At 33.7% G+C, this 21237-nt stretch overlaps 1 protein-coding gene across 3 annotated transcripts in view; it reads left to right on the top strand.

Annotated features, from left to right (window-relative positions):
- Positions 1-21237, top strand: part of LOC111056989 (autophagy-related protein 2 homolog B) — a 113131-nt gene that overhangs the window by 87077 nt on the left and 4817 nt on the right. For all 3 annotated transcript variants that reach the window (XM_039427516.1, XM_039427517.1, XM_039427518.1), the window contains 6 exons: positions 750-912; positions 11595-11742; positions 12164-12316; positions 12878-12999; positions 13835-13989; positions 18522-18659. In XM_039427516.1, the coding sequence (XP_039283450.1) occupies positions 750-912; positions 11595-11742; positions 12164-12316; positions 12878-12999; positions 13835-13989; positions 18522-18659 (879 nt within the window). The remainder of the gene's footprint in view (positions 1-749; positions 913-11594; positions 11743-12163; positions 12317-12877; positions 13000-13834; positions 13990-18521; positions 18660-21237) is intronic.

The following is a 21237-nucleotide window of genomic DNA, read 5'->3' as shown; positions in this document are numbered from 1 at the left end:
TAGCATCAAGTTGAAGATTTAAATGCATTTATCGCGGAGAAATTGATTAGGCACTGCTACTTCAATCCTGGGAATATTATATTACTAGCCGTCAGGCTCGCTTCGCTCGCCATATCCGTTTAGCCAGACGTTTAGTCTGGACCCCCGACTGGATTGTCCTAACATATGATAAAAACGCTCAAATGAAAAATGCAGGCGAGCGAAGCGAGCCTGCTGATCTCATCCTTGGACGATCCAGTCGGGGGTCCAGGGGGCGGAGCCCCCTGGCTAGACGGATATGGCGAGCGAAGCGAGCCTGACGGCTAGTTTCTTATATAATTCAATTCCATCTTTGTATCCTTTACTGTAATCAATGTTTTTTGTGTTTCATAAGTCAATGTTCATGAGTCTTATTGTCAATTTCGCGTCGAGAACTTTGCATCAATATAGTTGAATCATGTATTAAAAATGTATTGAAATTTTCACTTTTTTATCAGCACATTACTATGCGTTATTCCCACCTTATTCGTAACCCTATATTTGTCCCTTGAATGTTGAATTATTTTATTATAATTGAATATTTATTATTAATATTAATGGTTTGACGAATTACATTCACTTTTTGATTCTTCATTTTTTAATTGAAGCTGAGACCCACTTAAGCTCCAGGCTTGTGCTTGGACAATTAGAAGGATTTAGTTGGGTTACTAAACCACCTTTTGGACTGAAATTTCGATTAGCATTTTCAAGAGTGGGCATGTTTTGTTCAGGTGCGAATCCGGGCTTTGCACATTCGACCGGAGCCAGCAGTCGATGTGCAGGAGTGCAAGATGAAAGTCTCCCTTCTCCCTCTCAGGCTCAACATCGATCAGGATGCTCTTCTTTTCCTTGTCACATTTGTCAATGAGATCTCCGGCATTAATAGAAATGAAGGTAGGTATTCAACTACCGGTTGTAGCTACTATAATTATATTAATTTTTGAACAATTCTGTTGAATTGTAGTAAAATTCTATTAATCCTTAGTAAAATGATATTGTATTAATCAACTCTTGATTTCAACAACTCGAAAGATATCCTAGAATGCTGTGGATGTAGGATTTTTTTCCATCCAACGTGTACTAAATTCGTACGTTAGAGAATTTTAGAAAACTCGGAGTGAAGAAATCAACTTGGAAGTGCGACAAATGTAAAGAAAAATCTTCTTCAACCGACAGCAACGATCTTGAGTCCACTTTGACAAAAACTATCGAAAACACCCTCACTAAGGTATTTAATGTTAAACTCGAAGAGTAGAGTAAAATCATTACGACTCTTAATTCAACTGTTGAAAGTTTGAAATCGTCATTGGAAACTGTACGCGCAGAAAACAAATCAGTGAAAGAGCAGTGTAAGAAGCTTGAATTTGAAAATATTAAACTTCGAAGAGACATTAATGAAATACAGCAGTACACTCGTTTGGACAACTTGGAGATAGCAGGGATTCCGGAGACAAAAAATGAAAATGTGTACACAATCCTAGAATCTGTTGCTAGAGCGATTAATACTCCGTTCAAAAGAGACGATATCTCTGTTGCTCATAGGGTTCCGTCTTCTAAAAATAAGACAAAATCTATAATAGTTCGCTTCACGTCAAGAACTGCCAAAATTAATTGGAAATGTGCGGCGAAAGCAAAAGGACACTTGAAAAATGGAGACTTGAACTGTAATCTTCCACCAGGTTATATCTATGTAAACGATCATCTCACTGCATACAACAAATTTCTACTGAATAAAGCTAGAGATCTTAAATAGAACAATAAATTAGCATATGTCTGGGTGAGTGATGCAAAGATTCTCATTCATAAACAACAAGACTCTCCGGTAAAACGTATAACTAACGAAGAGGACCTCAAACCATTTGAATAAATGTATTACTACACTGTATTTACTGGTTTCTATTATTTAAAAACTTATATATATATATATATATATATATATATATATATATATATATATATATATATATATATATATATATATATTAAATGTGGCGATATGTGTCACGAGATGACCGAGCTCTGTATTTTTTTCTTTCATTAATAGTAATAGACTTTCTTATCTCCTTTAACTTTAACTTTCTCCTATTCTTTTCTCAGAGTTAATTCTATTCCTTCTTAATTCTTTTTTAAATTTCTCCTTTATTACAAGATTTTAAATAGCTTATTTTTCGTTTTCCTATTAATTTTTCCTTTTTTGTATGGTTCTTATAAATGACCCTGAAGAGCATATTTCTCTTGAGACTCACAATACTATTATAATAGAGGATATTTTTCAATCTCAGATTGAGTTGTTTGGCAGTAGTGATAATCAATCTTACCTGAACATTATTCACGTAAACATAAGAAGTTTGCGAAAGAATTTTGATGAGCTGTCATATATTATCAGTAATTGTTCATTAGAGTTTCATATTATTATCCTCATAGCCCAGTCAATAAAGGTTTTTTCGATCCGAAAATTAAATAAAAGCTGAATCTTTTACCATCGATAGAACCCTCCCAGAGGGTCATTCTCCCAAAAGTCCCAAGCTTTCCCCCCTAGCCCCCCTCAAAGTTGAAAAATGCAGGTAATCACGGAAAATCAATTATCTCTGTACCCATTGATCGGAAACAGCTCAATTATATGCCATTCGATTCGTTACATTATGGACTATAATATTAGTTTTATTCATTTTTTCAATAAAATTAAAAGTTTTCTTGATAAAATGATATATATGTAAAAATTTAGGGGGTTTGCGATTTGATTTTTTTGTTTTCTTCGATTAACTTCAAAGCAAGTAGTTTTAAAGAAAAATGAGCCGAATAATTAATGTAGCCACTCTCATTGCAAATCCATTGATGTATATTGTTATGTATTTGCGATTCGATTTGACGCCGTGGAAGGGGAAACAGTCGACGTGGAATGGCGCGGCTGACTGTCTTAGCCATAGTAAACAGCAAACTGGAAATCAATTATCTCTGTAACCATTAATCGAAAAAAATCTATCATATGTCATTCGATAAGTTAAATTAAGGTCTACAATATTAGTCGGATTCATTTCGTCAATAAATCGAACAGTTTCCTTGATAAAATAATATAATGTAAAAATTTAGGGGTTTTTCGATTTGATTTTTTTGTTTTCTCCGATTAACTTCGGAGCAAGTAATTTTACAGAACAATGTGACAAATAACTATTGTAGCCACATTCATTGCAAATCCATTGATGTATATTGTTATGTATTTGCGATTCAAGTTGACGCTGTGGAAGGGGAAACAGCCGACGCGGCTGACTCCCTTCACCATAGTAAACAGAATAATATTGCTGTCTTCATTGCATCCCATTTACACTATGGCGCTCGAAACAATTAAATTTGTCTATTGTTTTGACATGCGCTGTATATAGATTTTCACTTTTCAATACTCTAAAAAATATTACAATTTTCTTGATTTAACCATGCTCATGATAAAAATCAGGATTTCGTTGTTTGCCCACAGAATTTATTATATTAATTTGAACTGTGCCTTCTCCATACGAGTCAGAGGTAACACAATTTGATAACTCTAGTTTCAGATATTGATGTTTTCCAACGAAGTTTCATGATATATTATGTGTCCGACTCCTTCATCTTATCCTTATTTTGTGAAAAATGAAGATTCAAAATTTCTTTTCATAGCTTTTCTTGTGTTTTATCTTGTTTCATCACTCTTTATAATTTAAACACTTGATAATGGAATGAATATCATCAGATCACGTGAACAAAAAAAAATAAAAGGGTGGGCCTACCTGAGATAATATATGATAACACTGTACTCCTGATAAGTTGAAAATTTTCAAGCTGAAAGTAGATTAATTTATTGCACATTCGGTTCAAATATTAACAAATGTTACCAAATATTACCAATATTATCACATATAGAGAGAAAGAATTACTCTGAAGCTTTCTATTCTCACTGAACATGGAGAGGCAATACCAAGCCAGAATCACAATTCCGTTCAAATAATTATTATCAGAGCTTTCAAATTGATGCTATGTAACTATGGATGTTATCCCCATCTCACAATTTCCCTATTTATCCTTATCCTGATTCAGAATAAAGTAGTTGATCTCTATAATCACAAAAATCAATGTACAGTACAATTCCGTTCAAATAATTATTATCAGAGCTTTCAAATTGATGCTATGTAACTATGGATGTTATCCCCATCTCACAATTTCCCTATTTATCCTTATCCTGATTCAGAATAAAGTAGTTGATCTCTATAATCACAGAAATAGTGAAAAATAAATAGTGAAAAAATCTAGTAATAATGCAACTTTTTCTAGGTACGAATTTCAAGGCTCATAAAATGACTTTTTCTCAATCACAGGCAGAAATTCCAATGATCATCATAATAGTAATTTAATGAAAATTGTTTGTATTGTACATTGTTCGACGTAAGATAAGCTACATCTTTAAGGTAATCAACGTATTTAGGATTATCATGTTTATAAATGAAAGCGAGACTGTGATAGAAGATTAGTCAAACTGAAATATAAACATTATATACAATGCATATTTCTGATCAACTATAATATTACAAATGATATTATCAAGCCGAAATTAATTGAGCAACTGAATTTCAAAGTTATCATCCACTGTTCAAATCGCACTGTGATTTCCTTTTACTTCCAAATGGATTGAATTGCCTCACTCTTCAACGTAACAATTATTGTAAAAAAACCAGTGGAATGTGAACGTCATCCAAATAGCATTTGAATTTCAATTTTCAGATCATGAAATTCATAAAAAACCAATTTCTGAGAGAATAGTGATGAAAACAGTGCAAGTAACATTGATACAAAGCGATACAATGAAAATCAACATCGATTAATTTAATACTGGACTTATCAAATTTATATTACTGTTAATTTATATTATTTATGAAACTTATAAAATGTAAAACCGACATTTTAAATTTTCTCTACTGGAGCAAAACATCGATAGAAAATAAAGAAGAGCCCATTATAAGCACAATATACTTGTGTACTACAATTCACTTGAACTAACTCATCACTTCAACCCTTCAATGATCACAATGAACTAGAATGGTATAAAAACCATGAAATTGATAATCAGGTACATTTTTCAAATAGCTTCACCCAACTAAATCTGTGAATGCTAAGTCATACGTCATAACTCATAATGCTAAATCATGTTCAATAGATTTAATTTGAATGCTTCAAATAGAAAATGATCTATTCTTTTGGTGCCCTAATCAAAATCAATTTCAATCAACATTAATCGACATAAAGAAAAGCTTCTGCCAACCTTGTGTAATGAATGACAAGATGCGAGTGGAGGTGAAAAATCGATATGTTAACAAAAATAATAGAAGATGATGAATCATCTTTCAATTAATCTTATACGGTAGGGTACTTTTTGGTTAAATGTAAAACACTTTCATGATTTTCCTACCTTTTATGCATGCTTACTCTTCCTTAATTTGTATGTTTGCATGGCTTTCATCTTTAGAATCTACTGAATTTTCATATTGGACTGTCTAAATAATGTAGAATCAACTAGTAAGAACGGAAGATAAGCTACTTTACAGAGAGAATCATAGAAAATTTCAACTCAACAAGCCCAATGTATAAATTTTTTTATGCCTCAGCCGTCATATATATTTGGCTCAACTGAAGGTATATTATCAACCTGGCTTGGTGAATATTAACTGTAGAAAACAGCAAACACCTCACGCTATGATTTTTCAGGAAATTGCCACTGTTAACACTATTGTAATCTATGATTTATCTCAGTTTTTGACATTCATAACTTATGATAAATTTTTGCATAGAATTATGATCATACACACATATTTTAAATATGTATTATATTATGTAATAGTATGAATATTTTATCGGTTGCAAACAATATATTTGTCTGTCATAGAATGCATGATTTAGCAAAAATAATCATATATAACAACAAAATGATTTTAGAGAATTTAGAGAATTAAAATGTGAAAAATTTGTTTCATCGCATGTCAAAACAATAGACAAAATTGATTGTTTCGAGCGCCATAGCGTGAATAAGATGCAACTTAGAAAGCAGTAGGCCTACTACCGTACTGTATTTTACTGTTTACTATGGTGAAGAGAGTCAGCCACGCCTACCGCGTCGACTGTTTCCCCTTCCACAGCGTAAAATCGAATCGCAAATAAATAGCATTATACATCAATGGGTTCGCAATGAATGTGGCAACATTAATTATTTGTCTAATTTTCTTTAGATTATTTGCTTCGAAGTTAATCGGAGAAAACAAAAATCAAATCGAAAAACCCCTAAATTTTTACATTATATTATTTTATCAAAGAAACTGTTCGATTTATTGAGATAATGAATCCGACTAATATTGTAGTCCTTAATTTATCGAATCGAATGACGTATGATAGATTTTTTTCGATTAATGGTTACAGAGATAATTGATTTCCAGTTTGCTGTTTACTATGGCTAAGAGAGTCAGCCGCGCCGTTCCGCGTCGACTGTTTCCCCTTCCACAGCGTCAAATCGAATCGCAAATACATAACAATATTCATCAATGGATTTGCAATGACAGTGGCTACATTAATTATTTGGCTCATTTTCCTTTAAAACTACTTGCTTTGAAGTTAATCGAAGAAAACAAAAAAATCAAATCACAAACCCCCTGAAGTTTTACATATATATTATTTTATCAAGAAAACTGTTAATTTTTTTGGAAAAATGAATATAACTAATATTGTATTCCATAATGTAACGAATCGAATGGCATATAATAAAACTGTTTCTGATCAATGGTTAGAGAGATAATTGATTTCCCGTGTTTCCCTGCATTTTTCATGTTTTGGGGGGCTGGGGCGGAAAGCTCCAAGGGGATTTCTTGGGACTTTTGGGAGAATGACCCTCTGGGAGGGTTCTATCGATGATGGGAAATTCAGCTTTTATTTAATTTTCGGATCGAAACTGCTTTTTTGGACCTTCATTGACTGGGCTATCAGTGAGACTTGGATAGTTGAAGAGGATGATTTTAATTTTAATTTGAATGGTTATTCAGTGGTTAACAAGCCATGTAAAACAAATAAATGTGATGGAATTTGTGTCTTTTTCAAATGTAATTTTATAGTAGATGAGTTGGATTACGAAATAAAAGAATCTAACTCAATTCTTTTGGATGTACAAGTGCCAGGTGCGAAGGATAAGATAACACTTATCGCTGTTTATAGGTCTCCTTCAATCAATGTAGATAATTTCCTCAATTGTTTGAATGATTGTTTGTATTCTATCAAAAATAAGCCCAATATAATTTTTGCCGGTGACTTGAATATACATCTGAATAAGTCTACGCTTGCGACTTATGAATATTTCGGAATTTTATCTTTGAATGGTTTTAAATCATACATAAACAAGCCTACTAGAGTTCAAAACGGCACTGAATCGATTATCGATCACATATTTTTAAAGAATTCCTCTTTCAATCCCGACAATGTATTAAGTTCAGTAATAAAAACAAACATCACTGATCACTTTTGTGTCAGCATCCACATTGATCTTTCAACTGACAAAATTGTAAGTAAAAATAATTCTTTCAATAAAATAGATTTCAATAAATTAATATTATCCATTAAAACTGAAAACTGGGATAACTTATTAGATGACAATTTACATGTGAATGAAGCAATGCAAATTTTAACTGACAAAATATCAAATCACATTAAACTTGCTACAGTTACAGTAAAGATTCCGCATAAATTACAACCCCTTAAACCTTGGATTACGCGTGGTCTTGTACATTCGATTAAAAAACGGGACAAATTGTTTAAAACACTTTCAAAGCAGCCTTTCAATGACCGTTTAAGAAATGAGTATAAAAATTACAGGAATCTTCTTAATAAATTAATAAAACAGAATAAATGTGAGTATTATAAGAATAAAATTAATCAGAATATAAACAACTCTAAGAAAATCTGGGAAACTCTAAACGAATTGTTAGGTAGAAGACATACTAAAAAAATTCCCAAAATAGAAGCTGATACACTAAATCAACATTTTGCTCGCGTAGGAAAACTTTATGCTGAGAAATTGAAGTCAAATAATCCCATTGCAACAACATGTAATCATTTCAAGGACTCATGTGTGGAGCATTACAACTCTTTTCTTCTTGACACCTACCAATGAAAATGAAATTACTGCTACAATAAACTCTCTAAACAATAACTCAGCTCCAGGAATTGACAATATTAGCAATAGGATTTTAAAAACTATTTCACCACATATTATAAACCATTGAAGGTGATAATAAATCAATGTTTTTCGGAGGGTTTTTTCCCTGATAGTTTAAAATTGGCCAATATCATACCCCTACATAAATCAGGTGATGCTTCTAATCCATCAAATTATCATCCAATCAGTTTGTTGTGTACTTTTTCCAAAATGATTGAAAAGATAATAAAATACCGTTTAGTTAGCTATCTCCTAAAGCATAATATAATTAACAAAAATCAATTTGGGTTTCAGTCTAAAAAAAGTACAGTAGATGCAATATCTCTTCTAACACAGAAAATAACAGAAAATTTCAATAACAAAAATAAAACAATAGCCATATTTTTAGACCTTGCTAAAGCTTTTGACACTATTTCTCACTCAAAACTTCTGATAAAAATGGAAAAGTTGGGTATTCGAGGAATAGCCCTTGAATTATTTAAGAGCTATTTAAAAAATAGATTCCAAATGCTCAAAATTGATAATAAAACCAGCCTTGAACAACTCACTGATTACGGTCTTCCACAAGGAACAGTCTTGTCGCCGATTCTCTTCCTAATCTACATTAATGATCTTCTCAAGTTAGAATTAAAAAATGGTCTCTCAATCGCTTTTGCTGATGACACTTCATTGTTATTCAGTGAAACGAATTGGGAGGATACTAAAAAAGCAGCAGAATCCGGACTTAAAATAGTAAAATCCTGGTTTGATGAGCATATATTAACATTGAACATAAAAAAAAGTAATTTCATGTCTTTCTCTCCAAATTCTATAGGCCAGCCGCAAGGTTTGGATTCCATTAAAATCCATAATGTAAATTGCAACGAATCTGATTGGATGAATTGTACATGCTCAAAGCTTGATAGAGAACATTGTGTTAAATATTTGGGTGTAATGATTGATCAACATTTGCGTTGGGATGTTCACATCAATAGTACATGTAACAAACTCAGACATTGGATAAGTAAATTCCGTAATATCAGCCAAGTTGGTAATAAAAAATCTCAAGACTCATATATTTTACCTACATTCAATCATTTCTGCAATATGGAATAAACATTTTGGGGTGGAACATACTCAAACCACTTGGAGAAAATTTTTGTAATTCAAAAACACCTTATAAGAGCTATATTGGGAAAACCCAGACTCTATCCAAGTGAGTTTCTGTTTAGTGAGCTAGATGTTTTAACTGTCAGGCAGCTTTACATGAAAAATTTAATCATATACATAAATAAACATATGAATCTTTTCAACCTGCGTGTCTCACCGTATAACCTCCGTCCCTCATCTATTACCTTTCAAATTACAGATACTATTTTATCAATTTGTAGAAAACAATTTTTATATCAGGTATCAAAGCTCATCAATGTTATTCCTAACCATTTTATCACTTGTAAATTGAATAGAAAACTGCTAATTGAAATTCATACATGGATAATCTCGAACAATGTAATTTTGGCAATGTAATTTCCTCATAGCTTAGTATAAAGACTTCTCATGTTTTTTATGTAATTTTCAACTATTCTTCACTTTCCCCTAAGCCTTCACTCTGCTCTTTCTCTTCCCTTCCTCACTCACTTTTTCTTTTCCCTATTTCTTAATAATATCCCATTATTATTTTCATGTACCTACTGTTAAGCATTGAACACTCGGCCTCTGCGCTCAGGTTCCTCGAACCTTGCAGGGACTTCCCGTTTTTAATATAGTTATGTACAATCCTATTAATGGTATTTTTCTTTTTCATTTTATATTGTATTTTACTTTTTTCATTTACAACCATTTTTGTCATTGTAATTATGTTTTTGGGACAAATAAAGATTTGATTTGATTTTGATTTGAGCAGTTAAAACTCTTGCTGACTCCCTTCTTAGGCAATGAATGCTCAAAAAAGGGTATAGAGGGAAATGTTTGGAAGGCAATTTTTAACCCTGCAGTTCTGTTCAGGGTAGTAAGGAGGTAAACATATCAAAAGTCCCCACCCCTACCCCCTGTGCTAAGATGGTGGGGGTGGTTCAAAGGTACAATTTTTTGGTTTCTCCCAAATAACTCGAAAACTATTTGTCTTATGTGGTCAGCATGGACTCTTCCTGTCGATTTTTAAAACGTTATAAAGCAAAAATAGAAAAAAATTGGTGGCAAACATGTTTTTTTTTTAAATGTCACACCTTCAAGAGCGGATATCTCGAAAACTAGAGGAGATATAAAAAAAAGTTGTGAAATGAATATTGTAGGAAATTATGTAAGCTTTAATTTGTTATATGACAGTCAAGTCCTTAAGATACATATTTTCTGAGTTTTATGCGAGAAACCAAAACATGCTACCTTTAAACCACCCCCACCCCCACCCCCTTAGCACAGGTGGTAGGGGTGGGGACTTTTGATATGTTTACCTCCTTACTACCCTGAAAAGAACTGCGGGGTCAAAAATTGTCTTCCCAACTTTTCCCTCTATAACCTTTTCTTGACTGGACCTGTCTGCGATGTGAACGGAGTAATTTTGGAGCATTGCATTGGCAGGGGAATGCCAGTAAACATTAGTTCTTATTCAAATCTCTTAAAAAATCAACTTCAGGCCAGCAATCAGGAGTAAACGGCGAGGACATTGATGATTGTTGTCACTTCAGATGTGTTGTCACAGCATTACAGCCCGTCTCTTGGTTCAAACTATCCAGAATATAAATTTTGAATGCCTCATTCCCCCACCTTATTCTCCATACCTCGCCCCCAATGACTTGATGTGTTTGGAAAGCTTAAAGATGCAATGGAAGGCAAGCCTTTCCAAAGTGATGAAGAAGTGAAAAGCGCGGTGCACGAGTGGCTTGAGGCACAACCAAAAGAGCTCTTCAAACGTGGTATCCATGCGCTTCCAAAGCGGTCCAACACTTGCATAACAGTGCAAGAAGACTATGTCAAAAAATGATAAAAGTGAGTTTCACTTAATTCTCAAAATAAATAATATATAACACTTTTAAGGTTTTCATTTGATTCACCATCGTAGTCCTATTTAATTTTAGAATTTTACTTATTTAGGTAGGTTTTTTAGTTTTAAAATCACATTTCTCGACCTCATTTAATAGCTACATTGTTAGAGTAATAAGTTATAATAATAATAATACATGTAATAAGCTACGTTAGTTGTGCAGTATTATGAATGGACTGTAATATGATGAGCAGAATATTTCAAGCATTGATAGAAACATCGGTCGAAATAAAACGGATGGATTACAATCGTCGTTCTGCGTTTACTTTTATGATTATTTTACTAATATTCACTGTTTCTCATACAATAGAGATCTCTAAGAAAATCATTTTCTTCCAGAATGTAATGTGGTAGCTATTAGGAGTGCAAGGAGCTCCCAACCACCAGTGATGGGCATGGAGCCATCGAAAAATCCCATGCAACCCTCACCGTCCAATGAGAAGCTCAATGCTAACAAGCCCTCTGTATCATCACCAATATTTTTCAGGTAATAATGTTTCCTTGCACGACGTTTAATGAAAGTTAGTATCCTACTCAATGCTATAATCTGTTTATTAAGTAACTATGTTACCTTATTAAAATTATTGTAACGAAAAATATTAAGCTTCATAAGTTACTAAATTGGATATCATTAGAAAATAAGTGTTGTTCATTTTCTTATGAAAGGCTATTTAGAATAGAATTGAATGTATTGAATAGTTGTGACATAAACTCTTCAATATAGTTTCAAAGTACATAAGCCTAGACACCTAAACGAAATGGTGGATAAGGCAAATTGAGGAATTTATGAGAATAGAGCTGAGTTATTTGGAGTATTATGCTACTAAATACCTAGTATTTGCTATTAAATACCACTTTATTTATTGCTCAAGTTACCAGTTAAATTGAATGTAGTTGAATGTTTGCAGAGAGTTTAATTTCACGCCTGAAGTTCGTATTCGATTGGATTACCAAGGGAAACGAGTGGACATGACTCACGGGCCGTGGGCTGGTCTGCTCATGGGATTGGGCCAGCTTTCCAACTCTGAAATACGCCTCATTCGGCTCAATCACCAAACTGGGTAAATTATGATTATTTTTTTTTTTTAATAATGTCAATGAAATTAAACATATTATTTGAACATTGTATTATATCATTGAAAGTGTTTTCTCTCAACCTGTCTTGTAATAATAAATTATTGTACAATAGAATTTGAGCACATGAAAAAGCAGCTCTGCGGCTAAATAAATAAACTGGTAACTAGATACAAAGAAGGAGAAGATTGGAAGTCTTGATTACATTTAACATTTATTAGTCTGATTGATATTAGAATATAATGATTGGAAAATGATGTATAAAATCATTGAATCTCATGTTTGGTATATTGACGTTCATTCAAGTAGTATTGAATTTGATATATTGCTAACCTAAATATGCTGTGTTTGGCTTCGAAAACTATTCACCGAAATGGGGGTTTCATACGATAATATGTGTTGTTTATTTTCTAATCAAAGTTTATACAGTATGGAAGGAGATGTTGTAAATTAACTAATTTCTTTAGTTTGATTTCCTTTATAATTTCAAAGGGTTTTAAAAACACAATGATTTATGTATGATAAAAATCTTTTTTTATTCGTTTCAGGTTGTTAGGTATTGAGAAATTGATTTCGTACGTACTGACTGAATGGCTGCAAGATATCAAGAAGAATCAATTGCCGGCCATTCTGGGTGGAGTTGGACCAATCAATTCATTAGTGCAGCTAGGTATTCAACTCTACAAATTATTATTATTGGCAACAGATAATACAGACATTTTGCTCTAGTTCATTTTAATACCTGGGTTTTACGATTCCAGAAGACTTTCTAGTTACTGGAGGCAGGTTATCAGAAGCATGCTACTCGAATTGTTTGGGAACCTGTATCCTGTTCAAGTTACATTTTTCTTGAAAATTGCTCCCAGTAACAAGAATGTCTACTACAGGGTTTCTCAAACTCGTTGGAGGGGGGGGCTTCTAGATTTTCATATTCGTTTTTGTAAATTTTCAATAAAGTTGTAATCATTATCGAAGAAAGCCACAGTTTTACACACAAGGCAACTACAAAACACAAGAGTTCAAAGCTCTGTCCCCCTCCATAGCAGTTATTTACAGCACCACTTATAGCAGGATATTGCAAAATGAAAGGCTGACATGTGCAGGGGGGCGTGGTACAAAAAAGTTTGGGAACCCCTAGCCTACTAGAATATCGTGGAAGCCAGGCTTAATACCACAGCCACTCCTTTTGGGAATACTCAATGAAGGTAGGATAGATGTTTTTCAATATCCTAATCACCTGTTTCAAATCGTTTGATGATAATAATAATATTATTATTAGAAATTATTGTTTTCTGACCTTATTCAAAAATATTGTTACAGTTACTATATTATTAAGACAGTGTACCCATTGAAACTATTTTTTCCGCCGCCGCCTTAAGATTTCATCTATTCGAATTTTATAATAGAGAATATTGAAAAATATTTTTGAATCAATAGTACATAGATTAGTATTTAATTGATTAAAATTATTTTAATATGATGAAAATGCATTTTGATTGTTTCAGCTCAAGGAATCCGGGACTTGTTCTGGTTGCCGATCGAGCAATATCAGAAAGATGGGCGCATAGTACGCGGACTGCAGAGAGGTGCCAACTCTTTCACAACCTCCACCGCCATGGCAGCCCTAGAAATCACCACCAGAATAGTGCAAGCGATACAGGTCACAGCTCACTCTCATCTATTTTCATTTTGTTTTTTATTGGCTTGCTTAGACTTAACTGTATCAACCCTACACCTACAATATTCACAATTAATGCTAAAAGCTGGTACTCAAATTTCTGGTTGGTGCAACTCAGCACTGCAAAGTCAGTAATTCACTTGGAATTGATCTTCGCAAATGAATATTCTTATTCTCATACTCTATATGATGTTCATTTTTTGAAAGATTCTTAGTCCAGTCAACGAAAGATTATAGAGGGAAAAGTTTGGAACACAATTTTTGAACCTGCAGTTCTTTTGAGGATAGTAAAGGGTTAAACATATGAAAAGTCCTCACTCCTACCCCCTTTTGACACTACCAGAATTTCATACTCAACACTAAAGCTGCTATAACAATTGTTGGAAAGCATAATATGTTAAAATGATACACCAAATTGAAGAGAAATTAATCCTCTACAACCCAACGTTCAGTTCTTATTTTTTCGATGCATTGCTATTGAGTAATAAGCCTGAAATTGCAAAAAAATGGAAGAAAAACTGTCTTCAAAAAGTTTACTCTTTTAAAGGTGAACATCTCGAAAACTAAAGGAGATATCACAAAACTTTACTGAACAAAACTTGTAGGAAATTTATCTAGCTTCATTTTTGTTCAAATAGTCATGTCGCTGAAATGCATTGTTTTGAATTGTGATGCATGCGTGTTGGCAAGAAATTAAAAAACGAAACTTTTAAACCACCCTCATTCCTTAAGCACAAAGGGTAGGGATGAGGACTTTTGATATGTTTACCTTCTAACTAGTCCAAACAAAGCTGCGAAGTCAAATATTGTGTTCCAAACATTCCCTCCAAATTTTCCTGTCAATTGATATACTGTTGTAGAGCTGAAGATTTTACATTCAACACTATAACAGCTGCAACAATCTTAGGGTGATGCGCAAAATAAAGAAATAATACATGAAATTGAAGAGAATATGACGCTCTATGAGCTCATGATTAGCACGGATTTTTTCAATTAATCGTTAAAAAGTTATGAGGCCAAAAAGATGAAAAAAATCGGAGACAGAAGGGTTTTCCTTAAAACCCTTCAAGAGCTTTAAGACACCTTCAAGAGCTTATACAAGTTGCGCCAGAGAAACTCACCTATTTGAAAGGTCAATAGAAACAAAGTACTTTAGTTATTGTTTCAATCTTTTTTCTTATATGAAAATATAATACAATATCTCTATTTTTTCATGAAGTCTTGGATATTACATCAGATGAATGGCACATCAGATTTGTATCCACTCGTTGTAGTAGGTATCAATCGGTATGTTGGCAATAGCGTCGCGAATGTTGTTCTTAAGGTGTGTTATGGTCCCTGGTCGATCGACATAAACCAAGAATTTCAAATAACCCCATAAAAAATCGCATTGAAGAAACGCATATGGGAGTGAGACTCGTCACTGAAAAAAATGACCGCGTCTTCAGGCAGGTTGTCAATCAGCATATCACATGCATTTCGATCGGCAAAAAAATCGCGTTCAGTCAATTGTTTGTTTGTTTGTTTTGTTTTTAATATCTTCTCAGAGACTCTTAACAGAGTTTGAGAATTGTCAAAAAAAATGCTTGAAAACATTACTTTCAATAAGAAAAAATACACATTACACATACTCATATACATACATACACACACACATACATATATAAACATATCAACACACAAAGGGCCCCTCCCTACACATATATTCCTGTGTGGTATAAAATACACCTTCCATCAATAACTCTTTTAACTTCCTTCCGAATAAATTGAGATCTTCAACGTTTTTCATATCATCATGAAGCTTTCTAAAAAATTTAAGACCCATATATGTCCTATGGTACATGGAAGCAAAGTCTCCTCTATTTCTGGTTTGATATCTGTGGGAATCACTATTTCTAGCCGAAGCCTTATTTCTCCTGAAGTACATAATCACCTCATAAATGTAAAGAGAGGGAACGGTGATAATGCCTAGCTCCTTGAAATGATTCCTGCAAGATTCGAGAGGCATAATTCCTTTTATTGACCGTATAGCTTTTTTCTGCAGCCTGAAAACTCTCTCCAAATTCTGACAGGACCCACCCCAGACAACAATGGCATAGCGAATATGTGACATAATTAGGGAATGGAAGACTGCCATTGTCAGTTTGGAATCATTTAACCTTCTAATCTGTCTGAGTGCAAAAACACCTGAGGAGATTCTATTACAAAGCTGATCAATATAGTAATCCCATGATAAATACTGGTCTAAAGCTACCCCTAGGAACTTAACAAAAAGAGGCTTGTCAACATTTGTATTATTTACCTGGACATTAATATTATGTGTTGGCCTAGAGTTATTCTTATGTCTAAACTGTAATTATTGTGATTTCGATTCATTTATTCCAAGCTTAAGTTGTTGAAGGTATTGGGCTATGACATTCATGTTTAAAAAAGTGTCAATTTCTAAAACATTCACATCTTGTGATCCACAAATGTAGGAAGTGTCGTCAGCATATAATAGAACTCTACCCTGTGATATAACCTGTGGTATGTCATTCACATACAAAAGAAACAACAATGGTCCAAGGATACTTCCTTGTGGGACACCTGCATTTACTGATAAACTATTCGATAAATGTTTCATCAACTGCCCATCTTCCACCCTTGAAATCTCAACAGCTTGAGACCTATTCAGGAGATAGGACCTGAACCACTCTAGCTCAATACCTCTCACACCCACTCTCTCCAACCTCTTCATCAAGATTTCATGGTCCACACAGTCAAAAGCTTTGCTTAAATCCAGGAAAACTCCAACAGTCTTTTTCCCCATGTCCATCATGTCAATTATGTCCTCAAACATAGATGCGATTGCCGTCTTCGTGGATTTATCCTTCTGAAAACCATGCTGCTCCTGCGCCAATATTCCATTCTGCATAAGATGCTCAACAAGACGAATTAACATGCATTTTTCAAACACCTTGCCAACAGAATTTCCTAAAGTGATCGGTCTAAAATTGTTTGCCACATTTTTGTCACCACCCTTGTGGATAGGTACTATTTTTGCCTCCTTCAATTTATTGGGGAACACACCATTCTTTAGTGATTCATTTACTAGATAAGTGAGTGGAGTTAATAAGTTCTCCTTACAATACTTGATTATCATTGTCGACATTCCATCCAGACCGGTAGACATTTTTCCCTTCAAACCAATCACAATCCTATCCACCTCTTCTTCTTGAAACAACAGCCAATTAATATGGATGAAATTGAAGGTCTTCATGGAAAATTCGTCGAACAGTGGAGTCAGAAATTGCCATAGCAGCTGCGTGTTTGCGAGCCAAATGTCGGGGAGAACGCACTACTGACTGCCTCACTCTTTCGATATTTTCTGGAGTTCTAATGGTTCGTTGAAGCTCATTTCTGGGTTTAGCGACACTTCCACACTCCCGAAATTATTCAACCCACGACAGAATCGAATTACGGCCAGGAACGAGTCTGTAAGGAGGAATTTCAAATCGAGCGCGGAATGCACGTTGCGTGGCAAGAACAAGATAGTGATCGACCACCATTAGAAAAGAAACTCAACTGAGAAGGCCCGCTGCTCTTTAGACAAGAGCATAATGGCTACTTGAGGGAGGATGAATTTGGGAAGTTCCTCCTCCAGATGCTCCCCCTGATGCCCTGATTGGTCTATCCGACCAATTCACCGCGCGGATTTTTTTTTCAAATAAGTACGTTTCTTTGGTGCACTTGGTACCTAGAAAACTGAAAGAGATATGAGAAAATGTTACAAATGAAACTTGTAGGCTAATTTTTAAGCTTCAATTTTGTATTTGACCATAATTTCCGAAAAACGCATATTGTTCGAGATAAACCAAATATGGTACTCTGAAACCACCCCCACCCCCTTAGCACAGGGGGTAGGAGTGAGGACTTATGACATGTTTACCCACTTACTATCCTTATAAGAGCTGCAGGGTCAAAAATCGTGTTCTAAACTTTTCCCTCTTTACCGTTTTTGAGCCGTTTTTACCGTTTGTATTTTAATAAGCCTAGATATTATGTTATTATCACCCCTAGCAGGTAAAAATTAATTGAGCAAGCTAAGTAAGGTCTTACTGATGACTGAAGCCTCATTTGTGGGTTTGTTTCAATCAACCTGGACTATCTATTATGTTGATTTTTTTAATATACGGTAGTCATCAACTGATCTTACAGATTTGGTGATAGCTTTATAGTTGAGTTATAATGTTGTATTTTCTTATTGTTATTGTTTCTCGTTTAATATTTTGACTTGTCCTATTAGTGTACTGTTTTGGCTCAATAAATGGATTTCGAATTTTTCGAACGAATCCTTTCAGTTCTTGTTGTATATTTTATCACAATACAAATTATGAAATCTTAATATACTGTCATGGCAAATTCATCTTTTCATCAACTAGGCCTATTACTTGTAATACTTGGTAATATAATTCTCGTTAACAAACTTTTGATTTACCTAATCGCAATGAGATGATTGTTATTTGTTTGTTTAGTACGTGGCTGAGACTGCCTTCGATGTGGTATCCCCCGGGCCGAGTGTTCGCAGCTCTAAGCATGTCAAGAGAAATCGTTACAATCAACCGGCAGACATCAGAGAAGGTGTCTCAGCCGCCATATCGCTTGTCAAGGAGGTACGTTGTTCATAAACACCTATATATATATATATATATATATATATATAATATATATATATATATATATATATATATATATATATATATAACAGAAGACACTTTAAAGCTTGTAATATGAATTAAAAAAGGAGACATAAGACATAAATAGATTGAAAACACTTAAAAACTTACATTAGAAATGGGGGGAATTTTCGGGAACTGAGTTCCCTTCCTCAACCGAGTAGACTGCAGTTTTTTCATATATAAACTGCAGTCTACTCAGTGGACTGTAAGTTTTCAATCTATTTATGTCTTATGTCTCATGTCTCCTGCTTTAATTCATATATATATATATAATAACAAATTTGTCATTAAATCATCATTTGTAGTTCAGTACTAATCAAATCCATCTGATGAATTTTCAAAAGTGAAAATCATTATACTTTCATGGAATTAGATTGTGATAAATTACAAATAGCAAATAGTATTGTAACTCTCCAGAAAGAAGTTGGTTGTAATTCATAGCTAAATTATTAATAAATAGGTAAGATTTATAATTATAATAATTTGTAGAAATTAATATGGACATAATATTTGGACTATTAAAGTTAAGAAAGTTAAGAAATAGAAGACGTTTTGGGCAATTGCCTTTTTTTCTCTCTGAATATTGTATTTGTTTGCTTTATCCAAAAAAGTTGATAAATACATTTAAGGTCTTAAGCTACGAATCCATCAATCCCTCATTATCTCCAATTGAATTTTAATAAGCCTAGATATTATGTTATTATCACCCCTAGCAGGTAAAAATTAATTGAGCAAGCGAAGTAAGGTCTTACTGATGACTATGCCTCATTTGTGGGTTTGTTCGTCGATTGCTTTCACCAAGCAACTTTGGTAGTTCATAAGAAATTTTTATTCACTCATTATTCAAGTTTGAGATTTCAATATATTAATAGTTTATTGTCTTGCCACGGTACTCACTAGTAGTAAAATCTATTATTGACCGAGCGAAGTGAGATCTAAGATTCAAGTCGACGGTTTGGCATTTCTCTTAATGTTTAAATGTTTGAATGTTTATATGTTTTTATGTTGTGCATTTACGGCGAAACGCGGTAATAGATTTTCATGAAATTTGACAGGTATGTTCCTTTTTTAATTGCGCGTCGACGTATATACAAGGTTTTTGGAAATTTTGCATTTAAAGGATAATATAAAAGGAAAAAGGAGCCTCCTTCATACTCCAATATTAGAGTAAAAATCTGGTGTGGCGCACTCACACAACTTTCCTTGCCGTTATGCAAATTTATCACCTGACGCTAGTGTTCCCGCGCATCTCAAGTCTACCATTGAAAGATCCAAGCCAGCTGGTGACAAGACAATAACGCTGGAGACACACGAAGTTTGCTATCTCTTCATATTGAATGATTTAATAGAATCAACAGTTGCCAACAGTTTGCAATTGAAATAACAACATTTTCTCGGATTCGATTTCATTTCAGCTTATTTTGAATTTTAGGTGGAAATGTTACTGAACATTAATTGTAGAGATTCTCATGCTCAATCTTTTCCACTTGGATTTTTTTGTTTAAATTGTACCTAAAGCCTGATAATTGGGAATCTAAAATCAAACTTTGCATAGATGGGGCGGAGCTCCTGGAATTTTTACAGATATGGGACTTGTGGCAGTTGATAGAACTTATTAATGACTATTCTAGGTATAAATTTGATCAAAATCGTTGGAGCTGTTTTTGACAACATTTTCGCCATTTTATCCGCCATCTTGAATTGCATTAGAGCATTAGATCGAAATTGTTCGTGTCGGATCCTTATATTGTAAGGACCTTAAGTTCCAAATTTCAAGTCACACACACACACACACACACATATATATATATATATATATATAGACCAATACCCAAAAACCACTTTTTTGGACTCAGGGGACCTTGAAACGTATAGAAATTTAGAAATTGGGGTACCTTAACTTTTTCCGGAAAGCAATACTTTCCTTACCTATGGTAATAGGGCAAGGAAAGTAAAAATCAGACTATAGAATTATTCAGCATAAATCAGCTGACAAGTGATTACACAGATTGTGGAGAAGCCAGTCTATTGTTGCTGTATTTCCATAAGGTCTATAGTTTCAATCAGGTACTTGTGGATGAGAATACTGCGTGAGGTCTACTGTTCACAGAACTACTAGTATTATAAAGAAAAGAATTGGCTTGTAAGTGTATAAGTGTACGGGATAAGAAATATACGAATGACGCATCATCATGTCTGAACTACTAAACTGATTAACTATTTTCAGTGCTTCATGATTTCAGTTCGACAAGTTTTCAATTTGTCAAGTTTACAATTCGTCAGGTTTTCAGTACGTCAAGTCTTCAGTTCAAGTTTTCAATTTGTCAAGTTTCCAATTTGTGATACTTTGCTTGAGTAGTCATCTATCTATCCATAATATGTGAAGATAGAAAATACAAGATTGACGCATTATCACTAATGAACTAATAAACATATTAACTTGCAATTTCACATTAAGATTCTATATTTACTGTAGATTCTTATAGGTCTATTTCCATTCTTATTAATCAAT

This window comes from Nilaparvata lugens, chromosome 4 (genome assembly GCF_014356525.2).
Source record: "Nilaparvata lugens isolate BPH chromosome 4, ASM1435652v1, whole genome shotgun sequence".
Taxonomy (NCBI): domain Eukaryota; kingdom Metazoa; phylum Arthropoda; class Insecta; order Hemiptera; family Delphacidae; genus Nilaparvata; species Nilaparvata lugens.
This window is presented reverse-complemented; position numbering and strand designations above follow the sequence as displayed.